Below are 25,898 nucleotides of genomic sequence, written 5' to 3' on the forward strand. Positions count from 1 at the left end.
AGTTTACTTACAAAATATGTAAGGAAGAAAATTAAAATCACCCATAATGATTACTATTCAGATCAGTGAATTTTACCTTACTTGAGTTTTTCTGCGTGCAGATTTATTTTATATAATTGAAGTCTTGTATATAATTTTGAGTCATATCCTTTACAGCAAATATCATACGTTTCCCTATATCATTAAAAATTTTGGACGACATTATTTTTAATGTCTTCATAACTACCAATTATCAAAATAGATCATATTTCTTTACTCACTTCCTATTTTTAGCCATTTAGGTTAGTAATAATTTTACACTATTATTAATAATATTGCTTAGTTCTTTTAAGACGACTGGAGCAAGGTCTCCTTTTGAAGCCTTACTTTATTTTCTCTATATGCTCAGGGGCATTCTCTTTACAACTCCTCTGCTCTTATCTCACTATAGTCTAGTCATTTTTCACATATTTCTCCTCAATAGGGTTTTTAGTTCCTAAGGGGCAGATTTAACCCAGAAGATTTGTCCAGAAGACAAGAAATAAATCGTATGAAGAAAATATGGATGTGGCATCCGGATTATTTATCAAGGTCTTAAGAAAGAGAACTTTTTTCAAAAGCTCTAAATATAGCAAAGGGCATTAAAATCATTTCACTCTTACATTTTTGATTAGAGCTGTATGAATTGATGTTTCAGACACACATTTTTTTTTTGCCCTGATCCGTTCTTTTAGTTAGATCTTAAGAAGTTTAAAATGTAATCAATGAAAATATAGTGAAAAAAAGCTATAGGCGAAATACTATTGACTAGAAGACTTCAAATCTAGGCCAATGAAACATCACTTCATTTGTTAAGAATTTGCTCAAAATAACATAATGCTGTGATAAGAAAAAATAAAAATTCTTAGTGACTAGTAGATTTCCTTTAATGGTAATGCAAAACTAATTCATATAGTACTTTTCATAAATACCATTTCAGGTTCTTGAAAATAAAGAAACCAGTAATTATTCATTCATTCATTCATTCACCCTGCAAATATTTAACGTGTACTCTGTGTGAGGTAGTATCCTATATGATTGGATATAAATGGCGATCCAAAGCAAATATGTTCATACCCTCATGGAAGTTTCATTGATGTCTAATTCTGCAGTTATATTTCCAACTAATTTGTTCACTACAAGTTTTTTAAAAATGCTATATTCAGCATTGAGACTTTTGAAATGTCAAAAATACTTACTCACAAAAGTGGCCAAGCTAATTATATCATTTAATGTAAGTGAAGAACTTCTCTATAAAGTTTAAAATTCATTTATCATTTTAAAGTCTCGGAACCTAAAATACTTATAATAATCACTAATTGTTCTAATAGCATTCAAATATATTTTATTTTGATAATCTAATCTACGTGCTTAATCTACAGTTAATTTCATTGATAAGTATTCCTATTAAAGCAAACAAAACATGTATAAAAAATGAGGCCATGTTTTTTAGAAAATACATGCTCAAAAAGTTATAAAACATGAAGAATTCATGATGACAGTGTTAAGTTTTATATGTAAAAATAATAATTTAAACATAATATAGCGAGCAGTGCTGCACCTATCGTTTGTTCATTATTGCAATGTACCATGACTTAATTTTCACGTTGCAAACAATTTCATTTACAACACATGCAACAGAAAGCTGAACAATGACATGTACAATGGATTTGCTTGCTTTTCTTTATTTATCTATTTACTTCCAACCTTGTTCCAAAAAAGTATTTGAAACAGAGCTTATATGGTTATTTACATTGGCTTGGCAGCTAATTGGTTTCTATGGCACTGTCTCAGTAGTCCATTAAGGCAAAATATAATTGCCTCCTTCATTCAAAGAGACAGATTCTCATGCAGGAAAATATTCTACCACTGACAGATGTCAAACAATAAAGTTTAAGATGTTCCAAAATGTCTGTTTTCTCATCTTTAGTGGACAAACTAATAGACTAATGTGTACTTACTGTAAACTTTTAGGTCTCTAGGATAAAGGGTTTTTATTTTTCATCATGAGAATTTTATAATATATTTGACAAACTAAAAAAAACACACATCTCAAATAGTGTCCTTCCTCCTACAAAAAAGAGGGGAAAATATTTAAACTAGATTATAAAAAATAAGGAAGAAAAATATTACAGTTTTCAGGTGAAAGTTCAAAAAAGAAGCAAATGAAATGTACATTTTCTATCTTTGTTATCCTCTAATCTTCTACTTTAATAGCACAGAATGTGCTGAATTTTATAGAGTGCAAATTTGAATCCATTGTTCCATGAAAAATCTAATTAAAAACATTCCAGGGTTACAAAAACAGATAGTGTAATGGTTAGGATATATTTGCATGCTGTGGATAAAATCCACCATAGTTAAGAGCCTTCCAAATGTTAATCTTTCAAAGCAAGAAAATTTAATATTTTGAATTTCAAAATAAAAATAGATTTAGAAAACTGAATAAGGAAGGGAGAAAATTCTATAAACCACATACTATAAAGAAGACTTTTTCATAAAAAGAACCTTTTTCTCCACAGCATGTATGTGAACAATTCCAAAACATTTCATCACTACATATACAGGCATACCTCAGAGATCCTGCAGGTTCAATTCCAGACCACTGCAACAAAGCGAACATCTCAACAAACTGGGTGACACGAATGTTTTGGTTTCCCAGTGCATAGAGAATTTATGTTTACACTATACTGTACTTTACTAAGTATGAAATAGCATATGTCTAAGAAAACAATGCACATACCTTAATTTAAAAATACTTTATTGCTAAAAAGTGCAAATGCTGTTGGAAAAATGGCACCAATAACTTGCTCAACGCAGTCTTACAACAAACCTTTAATTTGTCAAAAACACCATTATCTGTGAAGCGCAATAAACTGAAGTGCAATAAACAAGGTATGCCCGTGTGTATATATAACTGACAGAGCGACAGAAGAACTATGGTCTGAAACCAGAAATATTATTAAGGAAGAATGCAAAAAGACAATGCCTGAAGTAAAAAGACAGGAAAAATTGAGATGGATGGCATAAGAAACACTAAAAATCGTTAAGAACAGGCGAGAAGCAAAAGCAAAAGGTGACAAAAGTAGGGTTAGAATCCTGCACACAATTTTTCAGAGACTGTCATGTAGAGATACAGAGAATCACTATGATGGCCAACGTAAAGAGACAGAAGAAAACAAAGAAGGAAGAACAAGAGGCCTCTTCCAGAAGATTCAAGAAATCAAAGGGAAATTTAAACCTAGATTATTTAATGCTGAACAACCAACAGGGAAGCATACTATGTGATCAAAAGTTAAAGGGAAGACGGAAACAGGTACTGAAGATCTATACAGAAGAGACAAAAGGATAACAGAAGCCTTGGAGGAAGATTCCTATGAGGGAGAAGCCATAATTCTAGAAAGTGAAGTGAAAGCTGCCCTGAAAGTACTGGGAAGAAATAAGTCACCAGGGATAGATGGGATCTCAGTTTTAAGCCACAGAGACAGAATCTGTCAAAATCCTAAGAATATGGTAGCAAATACGGAAAACAAAACAATGGCCTACACACTGGAAACACTCAATATATATCCCAGTCCCCAAGAAAGGAGATGTCAAGGAGTGCAGTAACTACAGGACTATTGCTTTAATTTCCCATGCAAGTAAAGTGATGTTCAAGATGCTGCAACAAAGGCTTTTATCCTATACGGAGCAAGAAGTGCCTGATGTCCAAGCTGGATTTTGAAAAGGGAGAGGTACATGAAATTGGAATTGCTATTATTCCTTAGCTCTTGGAGTGCTCCGAAGAATTTCAGAAGAAGGTTAGTCTATGGTTTACAATCTACAGTAAAGCCTTTGACTGCACAGATCATGAAAAGCTATGGGATGCACTGAAAGAAATGGGCATGTCTCAGCACTTGATTGTCCTGATGCGTAACCTGTATTATGGACAAGAAGCCACTGTCAGGACAGAATATGGGAAGACAGAATGGGTTCCTATAAGTAAACATGTCAGATAAGGATGCATTTTATCTCTCTTACTTATTTAATCTGTACACAGAACACATGAAAAACTGGGCTAGACTCAGATGAAGGAGGAGTGAAAATTGGTGGAAGAAGTATCAACAATCTAAGACATGAAGGTAACACCATCTAACTGGCAGAAGGCAGCAATGACTTGAAATGACTTCTGATGAAAGTAAAAGAAGAAAGTGTCAAAGCAGGACTGCAATTGAACATCAAGAAGACAAAGATGATGACTACAGAAGATCTACACAACTCAAACGTAGACAATGAAGATACTGAAATTTTAAAGATTTGGTTTACCTTGGTTCAGACATCAATTTAAATGGAGACTGCAGCCAAGAAATCAAGACAAGACTGAGACTTGGAAGGGCAGCAATAAAAGAAGTAGGAAAGATCATCAACCATAAGGAAGTGTTATTAGAGACCAAGGCCAGGATTATCCACACGTTGTATTCCCAATTACTATATATGGGTGTGAAAGCTGGAGAGCGAAGAAAGCTGACAGGAAAAAAATTGATTCATTTGAAATATGATGTTGGAGGAGAGCTCTAAAAATACCCTGGACTTCCAGAAAGATGAACAAGTGGGTCCTTAGAGTAAATCAAGCTTGAACTGCGGCAAGAGGCAAAAATAATAAAACTGAGGCTCTCCTAATTTGGGCACATCATGAGAAGGGAGCACTGTTCCTAAATGACAATAATGCTGGGAAAAGTAGAAGGCAGCAGGAAAAGAGGAAGACCAAGTATGAGATGGACTGACTCCATAAAGGAAGCCATAGATATAAGCCTACAGGAGCTGGGTAGGGCTGTTGAGGACAGGACATTGTAGACATCACTCATTCACAGGGCCGCCAGGAATTGACTTGATGGCATGTAACGACAAATATGTATATTTGTATACATATAAATATAAAATCTCCAAGCCATTTGCTGTTACCACTTCATCAAAAGCAGAAGGAAATTTTAGCTAGTTCAATGAGATAAGAAAATGGAGACAGTTTTCTAATTGCTCCAATCAGAAAATTCAAAAGTATGTTTAGCCAATAAAGACCTCTCCTCCCCATTCTCATGCATTTTTTTCTCTTGCTCTCTAATTACTGCTGTTTAAAAAATCACACATCTTTACACTTTTAGTGTTCCGAAAGAATGAACTGTGGCCAATATATGTCACTTTCTGGTGTGTATTTCAAAGATTACAGAAAATGGAATATTATCAATAAATCTTTCTGCTTTAACACAGTAGAACCTTAGAACATGGAAATGATATGCAAGTACAACTGGGCTCTGTGGCATATAAAATACTCTCTATGGTTACCATTGAGAAGATCTTGCCTCAGGAGAGTATACAACCCAGTGTAATTCGACAATTTAAAAGCTCCAACTAGTTCTGAAGACATCTATAAGATATTAGCCAGCATTCGTCTATTTTAAATGACACTTTCAGCTCACAAGCATTCAATTCTCATACACTACTCTCAATATTTTTCAAATTAAGTTATTTTGACAAACTATACAAAATAACATCAACATGCCAAAGCTGAAATAGCTCTCCCTAAGAGCTATTTATGTTTTGTATATGTGTATACATAAAGATCACAATGTGTAGTTTCGTGATTAAAAGTACGAGCTCTATATAGACTTCCATTAAATTCTGGATCTGCCACTGATTAGCTCTGTCAACCCTGTGAAAGCTAGTTTGCTTCTCTGTGTCTCAGTTTCTCTTTCTGAAAAATGAGAAAGATAAAACTTACTATAAATGTTTTGGTAAAAATTATGAGATGTAAAGGAAATATATGGTATGTTTTTTCTAGCACAAAAATGCTGAAGGAATAAAAATATGGGGATATATGTGTATATATGTAATAACACATAATATATAGCATTACATAATAAAATGTCTACAGCATATTAGTCACACAAACACAAACAGATTATATAAAGGAATAAATTTGATACATGATCTGATGTCTAGTGTGAAATAAATATATATGGTTCCAAAATATTTTTAAATGAATTAGCAGTACAGAGTTGCAGATAACTCAGTAACTGTGTGTTAAACACATACACACATACATCATTCACATGAAGGCTGAAAAACATATGTACGGTTGCAATTTCCGTGATCAACATGATTAAAACATAGCATCTTCTCAAATTGGGAAACTGTCTCAGAAACTCAAAAAAGTTTTTACAACACCAGTAAAGTATAAGTTTGGATCGCTTGTATCTGTAACATACAGCCCAGATGCTGATTATACATGGCAATAAAACTGACAGCTCTTTGCATTCTCCCCATCTGCTTTTAACGTAAATGGCAAAAACAGCTGCCAGAGAATAGAACATAGATTTAATGGAGGAAGGAGGGTTTGTGGAATGACTCTAGCTTCTGAATCTTGGATTGTTTAGTGTAGCCAGTGTCTCCTCATCATAGGTAACATCAGTCCAGAATCTGACAGGAAGGTAGCAGCAATATTCCTTTGATGTTAGTGATTCTCTTGCCTATTACATAATAACTCTAAAGTAAGTACTTTATATTTCCGGAATGTTACTTCTAACTTTAGCAGTGAATGCATGCCAGCGAAATCCTTCCTATGTCCCCACATAAAATGACCCAAGATATTTTAGACTAGGATATTATTTCTTTTATGTAATTGCAGTCTCCAGAACTTTGTAAGTTTAATAAATATCTTCAGCAGCTGAGTGAATATTGGCCTCTAGAGGGATATACTTTGCATATAGCTAGCATTTTTGCATTAGGACTGTGTCCATAGTAATTAATTATCAGCCTTCCCTGCCTTAGGATGACTTGTTCCTGAAAACTGTCCATTTCCCTAATCTTATTTTGTTTCTTGTGATGTCATTCTACAGTACATTCCCTGAGTGTAAATTCAATTGATGTCTTCATAGTAGAAGTAACTCTTTTTCCATTTGGTTTTAAGCATTTAAAACAAAACAAAAATTGTGTGGGTGTGTGTGTTCCTATTGACTTCATATTTCAGTCAATGACCTTCTGAATCAGTGTTAAAAATTTCAAGCATGTATTCGTAGGGACACATATTCAAATGCAAAGATACACACAATCACATGGTTTAGATTTAGGGGGGAAAATGGGCTGAGGCACATGGCTCACCAATTTTAGGCGGCCAGAGTATAGATTTATAGTGTCAATAACAATAAGTTTTCATACATAATTTTCTTTGGCAACCCAAGAAAGAAAATCATTTAGAAGTTCTGCTGCTTTGTTTTTCATTAATAATTAAAACCTTTTGGACACTCACTATGAGTCAGGCACTGACCTAAGTTCCCTATTTGGTAATAATTTTAGTTTTAAAAAAATTATGCAAATTATCTTTATACATTACTTGTTTAACAGTATTACTCAATGAGTAGATAGCTATTTGCATTCTTTCCTACCCCTGTACTGTGTTACTGTCCAAGCTATCTATTATTTTTTTCCTAAAGTTTAGATAACAGTGTGCTCTTAATAGAATTTGAATTATATAAATTTTCAACATCATCTTTCCAGTTGATTATATAACCATAAATCTATAACTTAATTCCTAAAAAACAAATGACAATTTTATTTGTCTGATAATGAATGATACTTTGACTATGCCCCAGCTGTCTTCATTTTTATGCTGAAGTCCATGTAGGTCTTATTTTACATCTGATGAGACTCCATTTTTTTTTTCCTGTAGAAGACTTTAGGGAAATACTACAATAGCACTAGGTCATTCCTTGGAATAACCTTCCATCTTTATCTGCTGCTAAGTTGGCCTTCATCGTGCCTTATAGAGACTGATGCTCTCACATTCTCAGTGGGCTCCTTTCCTCCAAACCACTCTCCACTCCACATTAGAGAGATTTTTCTAACTAACAAATCTAATCACGCTACCACCTTGCTCAAAATTTTTCCTGGTACCCTCTTGTCATCAGGCAGGTGACTCTTCAAGACTAGGCTTCTGCTTTTTTCTTCTAGCAATCAAAAACTCTTACAATTTCTCAAAGATACATTACCTCTCATTTTCTGGGACTGTGCATATGCTCTTTCCTCTGTCTAGAAAGTTCCAAATTTCTCTGCCTGCAAAACACATCCTCATACCTGAAGATGCCTTGATTCTCCCAGGCAAACCAAGGTATTCATCTCTGTGTTCTCTGTGCATATGTATTTATTACTTATCATCTACTTTTCAAAGTTTCTGTTTATGTAAAGCTTCAATTCTCTGCACTGTAAACATTTTGAAGGTTGGAACTGTGTCCCTCCATCTACAATGACAAATGCAGAGTAGGCACTCAAAAATATTTGTTGACTATGTAGTATATGTAAAATAATAGTATTTTCCACATGTCCTTCTTCTGTTATAATAATATGCATCAGGCTCCTTGGACTTTTTAAAAGAAACCAGTTGGAATTTCTTACTTGCCTTACCATTTTAAGCTCCACTCCAGTCACCTTAATATTTCTTTTTTACCAATTTATTTATAATTTTACCATACTTAGTTTCACTTCTTAACTAATATTACAAAAGTTTGATTCAGTCTTCTATATTTTTCTCTTAAGAAAGCCATTATATCTTTCTGCCTAAATGATCATACAACTCAACAAGAAAAAAGCATATAAAGTATGTACGTACACATATAACATATATATTACATATACAAGTTTTTTGTGAAGTTAGGTACAAAGAAGACATAAGTAAGGAAACCGTAAATTGAAAAGGCAAACAAAAGAATGTGAGAAAATATTTGCAAACCATATATCTGATGAGTTAATATCCAAAATATACAAAGAACCAATACAACTCAATAGCAGAAAAGCAAATAATCCAGTTAAAAAATAGGCAAAGGACCTGAATAGACATTTTTCCAAGAAGACATACAAATGGCCAACAAGTACAGGAAAAGGTGCTCAACGTCACTAACCCTTCAGGGAAATGCAAATCAAAACCACAATGAGATATCACCTCACACCTGTTAGAATGGCTACTATCAAAAAGACAGGAGATAACTAGTGTTGGTGAGGCTATGGAGAAAAGGGAAAACTTGTGCACTGTTGGTGGGAATGTAAATTGGTGCAGCCACTATGATAAACAATATAGTGGTTCCTTAAAAAATGAAAAATACCACTACCATATGATCCAGCAATCTCACTCCTGAGCATATATCTAAGGAAAGGAAATCAGTATCTTGAAGAGATGTTTGAAGCCCCATGTTCATTGCAGCTTTATTCACAAAAGCCAAGATATGGAAACAACTTAAATGTCCTTTGACAGATGAACCTGGAGGATATTATGCTAAGTGAAATAAGCCAGACAAAGACAAATACTGTACACTATTATTTGCACATGCAATCTAAAAGAAAAAAGCCAATTTCATAGAAATAGAAAATAGAATGGTGGTGGTTGCCAGGGGCAAGTGGGAGGGAGAAATGGATAGATGAGGATCAAATGGTACACACTTTCAGTTATAAGAAGAATAAATTCTGAGATCTAATGTACAGCATGATGACTGTAGTTAATAACACAGTATTGTATACTTGAAAGTTGCTGAGAGTAGACATTAAGCGTTCTCACTACACACACAAAAAGAGTAAACTATGTGAGGTGATGGATGTGTTAATTATCTTGATCTTGACAATCATTCCACAATGTATATGTATATCAAATCATCACATGATGCACTTTAAATATATACAATTGTATTGGTCAATTATTCCTCAATAAAATTGAAAAAAAAAGAAATAAGTTGCGGGAAATAGGTACAAACAAATTTCTGATCATGAACACATACTCTTAACAAAAATGGATTCTCTGCATGGAATGGATATACTTTTTAAGATGATTATTCTACTATTTCATTCAATAGCAATTAAAGATTGTTCAAGATATGCATGTAAAATTGAGAATTCTGTCAAAATATAGATGAAAACACTCCAATGTTATTAGTGAACTCAATAATGGCCTGTGGAACTACAAGTACAGTTTAATCTATGAATTTATTTCACATAATTTATCTCACACTATTTTGCTGTGAAATTGTCAAAGTTGCTGTAGAGATTACACTAAGCGTGGCTACTGATAACTAAAAATTAATGTGAGATGTTTGTTCTGATGGAACACAATAGAGATGTTTGTTTTCTATACCGAATAATGAATTTGTTCTCTGCAATTCGTAGGAAGCTAAATTATTTTGTCTTTTTCTGAGCTCTTTACTTATGATGAAATCATGATATGAAAACATCCGAAAAAATAATCCAAAAACATGAGAAAATACAATTGCATCAAAAAACTTCTTTTACATCAAACAACTTTCTGACTACTTATCTCATAAAATAAAATATACCGTAAGAAAGGAATGATGCTATTTTGTTTTTCTAATCATAACTATGTTAGGACACAATCAGAGCTGAATTCTTGACTTATGTATATACTTTGATGATGCCTTTATTTTGATCCCAGGATTGTTTATTTAATGACATTTCCAGACAAAATTATATTTTTTGATCGAAGAAAAAACTAGTTCTTTTATGAGATTTGGGGAATACATACCTAATTTCTGCTATTGTAAGAATCTCAAAAGCAAACATGAGAACATATTTCTAATTCTCTACATTAGAGTAGAGATGTAGAGTCATAGCCCCCTATTTGAAACCAGGTTTATGTAAAAACTAACAAAATTATTTTCTACATTACAAAAAATTTAAAAGGTTTCTGCTAACCTTTAGAGACTATATAGTTTCCTAAATTCTGTTTCAGTAGGTCTGAAGTAAATTTCTTTATCATAAAAAAGGTGTTAACTTTGACACAAGATGTTTTTAAAAATGTATTATGTCATATATATTTCTCCAAGACATCAAAGAGGAGTGTGTTATCATATTAGGTAGCCTGAAAAGCACAAAATTGTAAAATTATCAAATGCAAAGGTAAAAGCCATGCGACAGGCTAGCTAATTCTGTAGGTGTATCTGAAGTAACAAGAATGTCATGATTGTGGGAAACTGCAAAATGCTAACAAGTGCTCCAGCTGTTAACAAGTGCTCTAGTAAAACTACAAATATTAGTAGAATTGCTCACCTTTTCACTTTGATAACATTTTCTTAACTCTGCCTATTTTCTATTGCATATCATAACCCTTAAGTGGCATACATCGCTAAATTTTTAAATACTTTCCTAATGAAACAAATACTTTCATAAGAAAAACAATTTCACTTTGAAATTAGCATACTTTTTATTTAAGGCAAACTCAGATTATGGACTATTTATTTCTTTCATACCAAATTACATTAAAATGGTATCATTTGCTTTATTTAGATATTTTATTTACATTTATTTATGTTGTCTAAAAGTCAAGGTAATCTACAACATTCTATAAAAATTAGTTCAAATGTTGCATTTATTTTTAAAATTGATTTTCAAAGTTTGGCATAATTAAAAGAAAATCACCCAATTACATGGCATGATAGCTGTTCTATTAGCTGAGACATTGCTGAGTGAATGATAAATAATCAGAAAATCATGCTGGATTTCACGAGTACCTGTAACTGTCTTAATAACCTGGTGTAGAATGGACTACTTAAAAACATGTTGATTAAATCTAACTTACATATCCCTACCTATAGAAAGTCAGATGTCTTTGAAATAGGTGGATTCCAAATTTGGGAAGTTTTATTTAATAGAATTAAAGATTCAGAATTTTGGAAGAGGCAAATGCAGACATGGTATGCTAAAAGAGTTAAACATATACAGGAAGAGAATTTGTCTAAAAAGAAATGGAGGGAAAAGACGGATTTTTAAAGTAATATTCACTAACATAAATGCAGGTTGTAATCAGATATAGCATTCAGAATCATTCTTACTTTCACTTCTCTATAATTATGCATGCAAGTGACCCAGAGGAAACAAAAGGAGCAAAAGTACTTCCAAACCTCCTATCCACCCTCCCTCACTGTGAATCACTTCGAAAGAGCCCTCTTTATTACTGGCAGTATAAGAGTAGTTGTCCAGTGAATTTACTCAACAAAATGAGTTTCCTTCCTATTTTACCTATTTGAATAACATGTCCAAAAAAACTATCACTTTTGAGACTTTGCAATCCATCTTAGAAAATATTGAAACAGTACTCAGAAGACCTGCCCTGAGAACCTTGCTACCATCCTTTCCCTTCCCATAATTTGAACCTTTCCGTGAGCTTCTCTCAGACAAATAAAAGAAAGAATTGCACAGCCTCCAGCTTTTGAGCCCTGAAAAAGGCAAACAAAAGGAAGGGTAGGAGGACATAGAACAAACAAGACACCCTAAATTGTTACAGCCTATGCTCTTACTAACCATTCTCCATGATTTATGGAATTTCTGTATAATGGTCTAAACAGAAAATCTATAACTAGATTGAAGAGAACTAAATGTCTACTTTATAGCAATCCATCACATCATATTCAAAATTTTATACCTCAAAACATGAATTAAGAAATTAATTTTGAGGATCTGATATGGAGAGAATCAATTGGCTATTAATAACTTTGTTGCCGTGGGCCAGATCATGTATAACTTGCCACAGGCAATTCATTTGTATGAAAACAAGGTTTCAACCAGCAGAGTCCAAAGCAGGAATGTGCCAGGCAGATTCCAGGGGAGCAAGAGCTTCTTTCTTTTAGACCTAATTTTACCTTACATTACACATTCTATTTCGCCCCCCATCTTTATTAGTCCATATTCCTTTGTCACGTTTTCTTTTTTTCACTATGAAGAATGGAGACCTAGAGGCCTTCAGATTTGTGTCCCAGACCCCCCCAAACCTGTCCCCAACATTATCCTTCTCCCCACTCACACTACACTAAGTGTCGAGGCCGAAACGGTGAAGAAAGTGGACATGGTCCTGCCCTCGTTAAGCTCGCAGTCTAATAGGATAGTTTGACATTAACCAAAATATCAAATTAAACTGGATAAGGTGTATGCAGACAAAATCCAGGGAGATATGAGAACATTTAACAGAGAATAGGAAAGATGACATTATAGCAGTTGTAGATATAAAGTACTATGAAAGAGCTCTCAGTTTTGCAAACACCTTGATAACTTAAGGCCTTGTCTTTCTCTATGTTCCTTAAAGGTCCTCTATATATGTAAGTTTCTTAAAGTTTCTGTTGTTCTATTTTTCTAAATATCAGTCAGCTCTTTCTGCGATTTTTTTCAATTATCACTTCCATGATAATCCAACAAACACATGCCCTGTCTACCTTTCTTTTGCAGCTGGATCAAGGAAGGAATATGGACTTCAGAGCCAAACAAATCTAAGACCGAAGCCAGTTTAGCTACTTCATAATTGAAGATCTTTTGTTTTGCAAGATTTCTTAATTTTTTTGAGTTTAATTTTTATAAAACAGCAAAGTAAAACTGTCAGTCTTTGAGAGATTTGAGTTAAACGTCTCTAAGCTTCACTACAGGGGAAATATGATCTTAGAAAAATGTCTAAGACTTATTGTAGGAAGACTGAATTAATTAATATATTTAAAGAAGGAGAGTATCTATTAGATATTAGCTTGGTTGGCCTAGAACAGAGAAAAACGAGCTCTCAGACACATGGAGCCTGTGTGGGGAACAGGGGAATTTAACAAATGAATTTTCAGTATTTTAGCCCATTCCATTAAACAGTCTATTCATTAACTTTTCTCTTCTTGATTTTATGCTCTAAAAGGATCTTTTTTTCCTTCTACAGGGAGAGAATGGTCTGCTTCTCCAGGTTTTATTTTTTTAATCTTGTTTAATACAGGTCCATCCTTTCAGAAACAAAATCTGCTCTAAATGCTTACTTTTAAATAATCCATTCAATCAATAAACATTTATCTCATATTTGTCAAATGCCCCACGTGCCAGGTACTAGAGTCATTGCTGGGTGTTCAGTGGTGATCAGAACAGAACCAGTTCCTGCCTTCATAGAGCTTCTACGTCAGAAGGGAAGACAGATGTTAAACAAACACACAAATATATAAATAAATATAAAACGTAATTATTAGGTGCAGTCAAAATCAGATTCCTAGCCTACAAATGGAAGGACAGATCCTAGGCCAGGATAATATCATCAGGATAATGAGGCCTCTCATAGAAAGCATCAACCTTTATCTAGCATATGCCTCTGCATTAGCTTTCCTATTTCAATTAATTTCGATAACTACTCCCATTCAAAGATCAAGGAGAAGATCAAATGATACAATGTGGGTGTAGCATACAATACTGCACATAGTAGATAAATGTTAGTCTTTCTATTCCTCCTTTGCCAAATTATTCTAATTCAGACTTTAAAATAATATTCCCTTTCTATATCTTAACAAATAATTATTTGAGCAAACACCAGAAGTGCAAAATTATATTTGTAAGCAGAAAAAAGAAAAGAATGAGTCAAGTTTTTCTGCCTAGATTTTATGTAATTGATCACTCCTACAAATAGCACATACATGTTTTCTTTTTGTTAAAAATTATATCATGAAACAGTTGCAGGAATAAAGACATATCACACAGAAGGAAATCAACCTAACAGTATTGAATGAAATGTCTGATAACTTGCAGTAAAGAAATGCTAATGACAATTTCAGATAAAATCCAGATTAAAGAATTGTTTGAAAAATATGGAGGGAGTTTATAATTTCAGTACATCATGTATTAGAAAGCAAGAATCTATAAAAATAAAAAAAGATGATGTCATCCTTATCTCCACATTTTATGAATCTTACTGATGTTCTTTAATAAAAAAATAAAAGAGTAATAAAAGAAATTAGTTGCTTAGCTAGTAAGATGCCATGAATGGCAATGGGGGTATTTCGTTGAGTTGAAGATCAATATAATTTATTACCAGATGCTCTACTCATAAATCTGATAATGTAATAATCAGAGAAGTAAAACTCACCTCAAGCGTCACATATGTTTTCATCCTTATTTATAAATTTAATTTATTGCAGCTTTACCAAATAGACTAGAACCTTCTCAACATAGGCAAAACCAATGGGACATATTATCTAGTATAACTTTTATGTTAATAAATCACACTATTATACAAAATCTATAGAGCATACAAAATAGAAGAAAAGCTCTTTTATAAAAAGTAAAATAAACTACAGAAGATAAACCATTTTAAATGTCTCATCTTACTTTTTCTTTTAGATCTACAACTTATTCTTCTCCTTTTGTCAACCACAACAGCGTTTCCTTCTCCTCTCTTATGATCAGGATTCAATGGATGCCCTCCTGTGTCCAGGACAGTCTTGCTCCCACATATATCTTATCTAACTCTAACATTCTCATCTCTCTCTAAACCCATTCTTTCTTTCTTTCTAATGACTGCAGGTTTCTGCATCTTAAAATAAATCCAAGTCTGTCCTTTATAGTGACAATTGTCTTTTTCAAAAAATCCTCTCTCAGCCAAACTTTTCAAACTGCTCCATATTTGCTCTCTCCAATAATCATCATGTACTCCCCTTCTTAACACTCTGAAAAATATCACTCTATCCTGAATCCTCCATGGTCAAATTCCGAGACCTGTTCTCAGACCTCTGCTTGGTTCATCAGGCCGAGTATTCGACTCTGCAGATCATTTTTCCTAGAAGTTCCTTCCTCCCTTACCTATTATGGCCCTCTGCTGCTTTTATTTAGTTCTCTTGGTTTCTATTCTCTTGCTCTCCTTTTCAGGGGCCATTCGATGGCTTTAACTGTCAACTTTTTTTTAAAATAATATTAATTACTCCAAAATCTTTGCCTCAAGTCCTTGTCTTGCTCCAAATTATTACAGTCTGCATTATTTTAGTACCTCTAAATATCTCATTGGTAGTTCAGTTTTCACAAATCACCACCATCTTCCTTCCACGTTTTGGTCTTGCTTCTCAGCTTCTTATATACAATATTATAACCACCATCTCCCTATCCCTCATACTTGAAATTTTGGCATCATCCTTGGTTCATTTTTCTCCATTATTCTCTCATCTCATCAAATGCCAAATCCCATTAATTCTGCTCCTATATTAGCTATCATATCTGCTTCTACATCATCATTCGTTTTGCTACTTACTAGCTCTTGCTCTCATGACATCTCCCCTCGATCAACATAATAGCCTCCTAAGAGGCCTCATGGATGGGATTCTCTCCTTTGGCCAAACCCCTGGCACATAGCTGTCAGATTAATTCTTCTTGAAGACTTAGATGAAAACTCCTGTGTTCAAATGTATTTCAAATAAAGACTCTGATCCTTATGCCATCAAAGCCCTTCATGAATTGGCTCCAAACTCCCTTTCCAATTTTATTTTCCTGAACTTCCTCAGGTATCAAACACCAGTCAAACCGAGTTCCTGTTCAGTAGTATCTTGTATTTCCATTCTTATTGCCTACACTCATGATGTTCATTAATTTTGAAAGCTCTTTTCTCATCTCTGCATTTCCATTCACTAGCTATCTCTCAAGGCCCACCTCATGTGTTACCTCCTAGATGAAAGCTTCAACAATCGAGGTATCATTTATTGAATAATTACTACATCTCAAGCACATAATGCTCTACATGTGTTAATTATTTCATTTCAAACTGACAACAACCCTTAGTTTCCATAATGAGACAGTCCCATAGAGGATAAGTATCTTGCCCATGGTCTCACAGATAGTAAATAGTAGGTAGATCTGCGGTTCTAACTAAAGCTTGCTGTCTCTAGTTAACCACTGTAACTTGCCCTTCACTTTACACCCTCTGTAATAAATACTTTGAGCTTTATTTGTTCCTCTCTTATAAGGTTTTCTACTTTGTACCTCTTTTCAGCTTTTAATTTTCATGCCAAATTTTCTAGTCACTTGACAGACGGTCTCTAGAGAATTCATCTGCCTCCACATAGAGTTTATGGAATAAATGCTTGTGCCTGGATAGATGACTATACTACTCCCCTATTTGAAAACTTACCACATCTTTCTGCTATTTAGTTCATCATATATGACATCTTCTGATGAAAATGAAAGTCTTTCAATAATTTGTGGCTTTAAAATTATGTGGAGATATCTTTTTGGGGGCATTATTTTACATGATGCCTCAACATACACCTAGTAATCTAATTCGGTTCAATTGTGCAATCTCTAAAAGATGATGCTTACTGCCACCTCTGCCCTTTGCTCCTGATGTTTCTCTCTTTTGCAATGTCACCTGTCTCTTCTCAAACCATATGTTCTTCTTCATTCAAGGTTCAGCTAAAAAATACTGACAAATGTCTTCTGTGGGCAAAGTAGTGTTCCACCAAATAAAAATTTGATGAGAATAATATTATTATGTACATACATTTATCCATGTCTGTGTCAAAGCTCTACAGATTCTAGACTCCCTAAAGAGGACCATGTCTTACACTGCAGAGCTCTAAGCACACTTTTTTTTGGTGAGGAAGATTTGACTTGAGCTAACAACATCTGTTGTCAATCCTCCTGTTTTTTTCTTTTTTTTGCTTAAGGAAGACAGGCCCTGAGCTAATATCTGAGCCAGTCTTCCTCTACTTTGTATGTGGGTCACTGCCACAGCATGGCTGATGAGTGAAGTAGGTCTGCACCTGGGATCCAAACTCGTGAACCTGGGCTACCAAAGTGGAGCAAGCAGAATTTTAACCACTAGGCCACGGGGCAGGCTCCCAAGCACTCTTTTAAGGATACATTTGATACTTTAAAATGTTAGTGGGTCTTGTGAATTAAGGTTATTCTCATATAAGTAAATTAGAGCAGTTAATTGGAAAAAAAAGTTTTTGAAAATAATAGTTTTGTACCTACTGTGTAGCCCTGTCACAAGAAATTGGTCCTATTTTATTATTTCAACCAAAAAATATCCAAAACTATTTACTTAATGAAAAATAAGAATTGGCCTCAAAAACAATAATATGATAGGCTGGGTGGTTAAGAGGTGCTTTCTTAGATAATGGATATTCAGGTAAAGATTCTCCCTAATGCTTACTTGCCAAGATGGTACTAGCAGTCCATTTCACATCGTATGTGACCTTGTTTTATCCACATGACTTCTGCTTGGCAAGGACATAAAAATGCACACAGTGGCTGCATACAAAATAAGTAGGAAATAGTCTGTCAAGAGAATTTAACTTTTGATGGAGGTAGTCAGTCATTGGCTCAAATCGGTTAAAATGTTCACTAATTTAAAAATATATTTTGACTTTGTAATATTATCTGTTTTTATACTTTGTGGTAGACCATACAACAGTTCAAACAAAAAGTGAAACTGCATTTTAAAATGTGAGCTCTTGAAGAGGGAGAACATCATCAAGTTAGATTGTTTCTGTGATTCATTCCTCCAGCTCCATCCTGCTTTTGTTTTCCCCAGCTCCAAGTTAGAAACGGACAAGAGCAGCTCTACAGACCCAAACAGTCAGACGAGGTATAACCACCCTTATTTTTCCTAACCAGCCCAATAACACCTCCTCCAGGGAAGAGAAGGTACTACTTATCCTTAAAATGCATTCCTTTGAATTCTACCTGTGCTAAAAACAATCCTAGCCATTCAACAAGGTATTTAATTAGACCGAGTAAGGGTCAATACAATTCTGAAAGGGACATTTGTCTAAGCTAATCGACCAGATTTGCCTTTGATAAACTCAGAATCTCCTAAGGAAAGTCATGGTTAGGGTCCCTGGGAGGTGGAGGGGTAGGAGGGAATTTCAGGGCACATACATTTCTGTGATGGTCTCGGGCAGATTCGTGGGGATCTCAGTGAGACCTTTCCCACGACAGTCTACGATATTGTTGCTACAGGTACAAGCAGCTGGGCAGTGCAAAACGCTGCAAGAAGGAGCCATAAATGACTGGTGACCTGAAACAGAAACAAACAGCAATTATGTTCTTCCTCCTGAATTTCATCACTGTGAAACACGCATGCTTAGCTCAGAAATACATTTAACAGAATGTACAGAAATACATTAACAGAATAGTTAACAGAAATACATTTCTCTAAACATCTGATCATAAAATGATCCCACATTTCTAGAATATATTTTAGGAAGCATGCATTTACACTTTTGGGTCAATACCCAGATGAAGTAAATGAGATTTTTTAAACTAATTATAAAAATAGTAATTTTTAAGATAATTGCGCAAAAGGCTAAATTCAGATTCAAAACTAGAATTTCATTCAAAACTATTCCAAGTTCCAAAAAAAGTAGCAATGTCAGACTAATCTATATTTCATTTCTAATAAGCTTAGACACAGCTTTGTCTTTATTGAACTTAAGTAGCTTAACCTACTTTACCACAAAAAAAGAAAGAACAGTAACTTTCCATCTTGGTAGACATAACTGTTGATTCTAAATAAGTAATCACGCACCAACAAATGTGGGGAAGAATCAGATTATGCTAAGTTTGGTGTCTTATTTTGATGGGGTCAAAATTACCACTTTCTTTAAAGTTATAATAATTTGCTTCATGTCATTCTGTAATTGTCAATCTATATTATTCTCTTTTGGCTTTTCATGGCTTAAAATTTTAGCCTAAGTAGTTACCTGCAGGTATATATTTTTATTACTCTGTATTTGGCAACAAAACTATTTTGAAATGAGATTTTACTGTTCAAATGATGAACAACAGAATGCCAGTTGTGTTGTACCAATTGGGCATCTGCAAACCCTTGGTTACTGGAGCAGGGACAGCCCTCTCTGACCCGCAGGGGAAGGGCCCAGGGGTGGTGACGCGCCGGGAAGAGGCTGCAGGCTAGTTACTAACCCAGTCCCTCTCAACAAGCTCTCAAACTTTACAAAAATAGTCTCAGTCTAAAAAAGAAACGTGAACTTGCCTTCTTCCTCATCTAGAAAACAGGAAGGAAAAAGTGAAGAAAGAAAAAAGTGGTTAGTAACGAACTGTTAGTCATTCCATTATTTAATTTTTAAAAAAGCAATCAGACCTATTGAGAACATCCCATGACATTATAAGAAAATTTTGTTTGGGTTATAAAAAGTGTGAGAAAACACACAAAAAAGTCGAAAAGATAACAATAAAATAAGATCCTATACTAGGACGTCTCCTCCTTCCTCCTTTAACAAACTGTTAACTATTTACGATGCATTACATATATTTTAAAAATTTGTTTTACTGTATTTTGAGCAGAAACTTCTGAAGCAGAACCAGCCTGATATTTATAAAATAAATTATATGTTAATATAGATCAATATTAACATATAATTTTATAAATAAATAAACATATATATATACACACACAGATCTTCTTCAACTTATGATGGGGTTGCGTTCTGATAAACTCGTCATAAATTGAAAAGATTATAATTTGAAAATGCATTTAATACACCTAACCTACCACACATCATAGCTTAGCCTAGCTTCCCCAAAACGTGCTCAGAACACTTACACTAGCCTACACTTGGGCAAAACATCTAACACAAAGCCCATTTTATAGTGAAGTGTTGAATATCTCATGTGATTTATTGAGTACCGTACTGAAAGTGAAAAACAGAACGGTCATACGGTATAGAATAGTTGTAAGTGTATCCGTTGTTTACTCTCACGAACGTGTGGCTGACTGGGAGCTGCCACTTGCTGCCATTACCCAGTATCACAAGACACTGTCATATTGCATATTGCTACCCTAGGAAAAGATGAAAATTCAAAATTTGAAGTATTGGTCCCTATTGAACGCATACCATTTTTGCATGATCGTGATGTCTAAAAGTCCTAAGTTGAACCATCATTAAGTCAGGGACTTTCTGTATATGTGTATATATATATATATATATATATATACATGGACTGGAAATGAGACTGCCTAGATTGTGATCCTTGGACTCAACTATATAACCTTGGACAAGGTTACTTAGCATCTTCTTTTCTCAACAATTTAATCTCTAATATAGAGATAATATTACATTTCTCTATAGTTGTTATGAGGAAGCTGAAATGAGGTAAATAATAGGTGAAATACTTATTTTGCACAGCTCATGTTGTATTTTTGTTACTAAAGCTAGTCACTGATCTGTTTTAAGTAGAATTGAAGCATTAGTATATATGTATACACAAAAAGTACTTTGTCACTCTGCAACCATAGTTGATGTACTTTTTTGAATTTCACAGCAGGGATCCAGGATTAGTTAATCATTTTTCAATTGTTAACATAAAAGTAGCTATAATTTATTATTTACAGGGAAAATAATGAGTAGCAAATAGAACTATAATCTAAGAATTTTCTATATTTCTCCTGGAGTGAAAAATGGAAAATTTTTCATAATAATTTAGGTACAAGTAATCAGTAATTGCAAACCATGTGCAAATGTCTTAGAACATGTTATTATCATCACTAAAAAGAGGATTTCCATAGAATGATTAGTGCATAATAGCACACGTTAGTGAGCAACAGTGAAACCTTTAAAGCATGCACTCTTCACAGTTCTGTTACTTAAAAGCATACAAGAATATGACAATGTAAAGGTACTTCTTCCCTTACCGCTGCAGACAAATTCTCGTTTTTGAACCTCAGCTACATTGTGGCCCCTCAGGTGGGATGGGCCCATACACTGAGTATAGAGGCCCACACGAGGCCTTTGGCGCAGCCAGTCAGAGAGCCAGGCTAGGTGGCAGTCACAATACAGGTTGTTCGAGTGGAGTCGACTAAATGAGGGGAAAGAGGTTTAAAGCACGAAAACAGAAAATAGTTATTTCAAAACTTGGAGGATTCATTAATCATAATATATAACGATATTTCTTAACGTAGAAGTAGATAAAGGTTAGCAAGTACCAACCTACTTACTTTTCTAAAAATTAAACCAGTTTATAACCACAGAAGCAAGTCTCTCTTCATTTATCTCTGAGCTGAGCAAAGCTACAGAAGCTTGAACATGATCATAAAAATCTTTTGTCCACGTTCATTTAAAAGAGTGGAGAGAAACAACTAAGTCCAAGGCAAACTGCTCTGCAGTCCGACATACTGACCGCCAATTGTAAATGGAAAATATCATAAGTTGAAAATGCATTTAATACATCTAACCTACAGAACATCATAGCTTAGCCTCGCCTACCTTCAACGTGCTCAGAGCACTTTTCAGTGGGGTATGGTGGAGGAGGGGGGAAAGGGAAGGTTAATGAAAGTTGAGACTCCCAGTTTTAATTATCAGTCTCGCTATTACTAGCCTCTGTAGAAACTGCTTGCAAAACCTTTTTAGCAGGTCATTTTCATTTTTTGCTGAACAAGACAGAATAGTAATTCAATATAAAACACTTCTTTCACGTGCCTCTTCTGATTTCCTTCTTTTCGTTTAACATCAGAAAAGGGGACTAGCTGCTTTTGGCTCTTGGGGACCTATTCTCAAAGAGCAGGAACTGAAATTAAAAGACACAAATGGCTTGGAGCGAAGGAATGAAGTGAGTCCCTCTCTGTTGGCAGGGATCCACACCAGAGAATGGATCCCTTCCAAGTGGCAAATAGCATTTTTCCATTAATAAAATATCAGACAAATGTATCCACTAAATTAGGTAAATGATTTCAAACTGGCTTTTATGTTTTCTCAAACTAAAGAAAAGGACATCCAAAGCTATAAATCAAAGCATCATTCCCAGAATTGTCTATGACACGGTAATGCCACTTCAGTCCTTTTTAGCTGATGTGCTCAATTCTAACCCAATAACAGTAATGGATATTAAAACATGGAACTCAGTCCAGAAAGATAATTGGACCATAAAAATGGAATTTTTAAGTAGCAATGATAATATAGAATAATGAAACAACCAAAGCAAGGGAATTTAAAGTTAGATAACTATTTAACATTCTCCTTGAACCTGTAGATAGGGAACAGACTGTCTTGCATCAAAACTAGACAGCATGCCACAGAACAAAAAGCTACATTTTGGGAAAGCTGGGTGACCTCTGGCTCAGTTTGCTTAGAAGTCAGAGTGGGATTCTTTGGAAGCCACGTAGCACATTACACATCATTGTTCTCTAAATATTTCCATCTAAATCAAGTACATTACAACCATTCAATTAGGTGCGCATGAATTTGAAAAGAGAAAATAGCATAAAAATTTAAAAACCTGATTAATAAGACAAATTGTAGTGGATTTCTACAAGAAAATAAGACAATATCAAAAATGTAGATGGATGTTTTTACAGTCTCAGTGGCTTTAGTTTTGCAAAGATTGAAAGCTTGATCAATTTGTTTTTAAAAAATTAGCTAGAGTTAATGAGAAACCATTTTCATCAAACATAGTTTGAGTGAACTGGGCTCTTAGTTTGGCTAGATTAGTCTCAATCTGATAGCCCCAAGAAAATAAAATTTGGTTATATTTGCATACTTTTAGAATTATTTTATTTTGGTAAATCATATTCCAAGGAAATTCCAAGGAAATTATAATAATATGTTATTGCACACAGAGCTACATTTTAGTGAGAAAAATGACATTAATATTGGTTTTACCTAAATCATTAAAATGCTGGCAATTCAACTGATTTTTTTATTAAAGAGTGAAAATAAATGTAATATGTTTCCAGTTATAAGCTATTGTAAAATGAAAAATATTTTGAAAATCCAATCAAAATACATTTACCCCACTTAAAAACATATTTTTTCAAAAACTTCAATGCTTAGGTTATGTTTCCCACCATTTCTCACATGTTGTATATAATATATTTTTTAGGTCAAGGTGATTCTGAAATGCAGTTTAAATGAGACTTATCTCTGAAAATGCTTTAACTAAATACCCCCACTCTAGACTTTAAGGCTTAATTATTCTCTAAGAGATAAAAATAGCTGTAGCAAATGCTTTATTAGAGGACCATTTTTCTTCACCTAAAATATTTTAATGTTCATCTGTAAGCCCTGAAAAGATATTTTTAAATATAAATGCTGACACAATCTTAATTATAGAAGCACTAGAGGGTGATGCTGTAATTTTACGTTACAAAGAATGTTGGAGAGCCGGTTTGGCTTTATTAGGTCTGCTTGCTGTACAGTAATAAAATCATAAAGATTTACCATTTATCATTTCTGACAGCCAATCAAGGAGTCTTCCATTTCTTAATGAAATGTGACCTCCACAATAGCTCAAAGTAAATGTCTCCCCTCCCAAACTTCTCATAACGCATATCATTTAAAAGAAAGCTTTCAAGTTTTCAGAATAATAGTTTGTTTGCCCAAATATCATATCTGGAACTTTTAAAAAAATGTTTTCTTTGTCTACCCTATAATGAACTAGCAGTCTATTCTTTGCTTACTAACAGTAGTACTTAAGGCGATCTTTCAGTTGATTATGTTGACCTTTATATATGTGACTACTTACAAAGTCCTAAGTTTAGGCATATGGTTGAAACTCGCCACAGAAAGTCTGGTAATGTTGTTATTGTTGAGAGTGCTGTAGAATAAAAAAAGTTAGGAATTTTAGATCTGAAGGTTTATTGATCATTCAATATATTAATACAGAGAAAACGTTTCATGATTATGTTTAGGCAGGACAAGTACCTGGTAGAGATGGCATAGAGAATGCACTACATTATACACAAGATGTTAAATAAATTTTATACTTTAACACTTTACTAGGCATTCATCAAATATTTATTACAAATTTATGGCTTTAGCCATAGTATCTTTGACTATTTACACGGTGCTTTATGTACCACGTGCATGCATGCATGCTTACTTATGATATTGGTTAAGGAATGAACATGAGACAGTCACAGTTAGAAAAATCAAGAAGTTACATTTCCTTGGAGGGGCACGATGTGGAATTAGTGTCCATGAGGAAATGAACATATTTGAATTCTCCAACTGAAATCTAATAATAGTAGCACAGAATCAGTTCTGCCAGGTCCTGGAAGAGAGTCCTCTAACGTTCTTTACTGTGGATGTCAGCCGCTGCTGAAAGTTGAGTAATAAGGCTGATATCTATATTTGGTACTGGCATTGGGTGGGGATGAAGTGACATGCTGTAGCAGTATATTGAAAGCTTAATATTTCTAACAGGTTTTAGTTGCAGCCGCATACCCTGCCCTTTGTTTAGTGCTGTGTGGTCATGATCATGGTTTCTTGAAGGTAAAGTCAGGAAGATGGGTGGTCAAGGGAGATATAGTAAAAATAAGTATAATTCTTGCCAAATTCAAATTTTCTTACTGTTCCTCCTACCACAAGCATTGTTAGTTGTATTATTATTACTATTTCTACTACTTCTACTATTTATTCATTCATCGAATATTTCCGGAATGGCTCTTATTTTTATGGCAACATGGAACATTAATAAATCAAGCATAAAATCTGTCCCAAAATAGCATATAGTCCAACTGGGGAGGTGAATTACATGGATTACAAAAACTTGGAGTTAATAAGATTAAGAAGAGAGATTTTGTTTTTTCCTCCCTTCAGAGAAGTCTGGTTGTGATGAGAAAGCAAGGAGACAGTGGTCCCAGGAGTGTGTGAGTACAGTTTGGAGATGGAAAATGACTCCAGCATCTAGAAGATACAGTGGGGTGGTGACTCAACAGCACAAAGCTGAAGGCAGCAAGAAAGATGGGATCAATGGCCCAGGTGGATGAAGTTTGATACTGGAGAAGGGTTTGAATTAGAGGTTGCAAATTCACTTGACTCCAGAGGCCATGCAGGGAAGACACATGAGAGAAGCAGACTGCATGTAAAGAAACACAATGGGGAAGAGAGATGGAGAAGAGCAGACAGACAGCTGGGACCAGGGGGACTATGGCAATCTAGCAACGATATTCTCTGTTGTAGCAGCTAATATTCAGCTCTAATGGACTGTTGCTGTGCTGTAATGGAAGGCTGCCAAACACTGTGATTTTCTCAAGAGAAGCTAGAAATGGAAAATTTTAGATCAGTCCTCCTAATTTGCTAATTTTTCTTTTCATTTTTTTTGGTGAGGAAGATTGCCCCTGAGCA

General features: G+C 34.3%; 1 protein-coding gene across 2 annotated transcripts in view; it reads right to left on the reverse strand.

Moving 5' to 3' along the window:
- The window catches only part of SLIT2 (slit guidance ligand 2), a 358,526-nt gene that overhangs the window by 100,133 nt on the left and 232,495 nt on the right, over nucleotides 1-25,898 (reverse strand). For both annotated transcript variants that reach the window (XM_003364734.5, XM_001498194.7), the window contains exons 7-9: nucleotides 24,295-24,366; nucleotides 21,470-21,633; nucleotides 18,697-18,835 (exon numbers count right to left, since the gene is read on the reverse strand). In XM_003364734.5, the coding sequence (XP_003364782.1) occupies nucleotides 18,697-18,835; nucleotides 21,470-21,633; nucleotides 24,295-24,366 (375 nt within the window). The remainder of the gene's footprint in view (nucleotides 1-18,696; nucleotides 18,836-21,469; nucleotides 21,634-24,294; nucleotides 24,367-25,898) is intronic.

This window comes from Equus caballus, chromosome 3 (genome assembly GCF_041296265.1).
Source record: "Equus caballus isolate H_3958 breed thoroughbred chromosome 3, TB-T2T, whole genome shotgun sequence".
NCBI classification, from domain to species: Eukaryota; Metazoa; Chordata; class Mammalia; order Perissodactyla; family Equidae; genus Equus; species Equus caballus.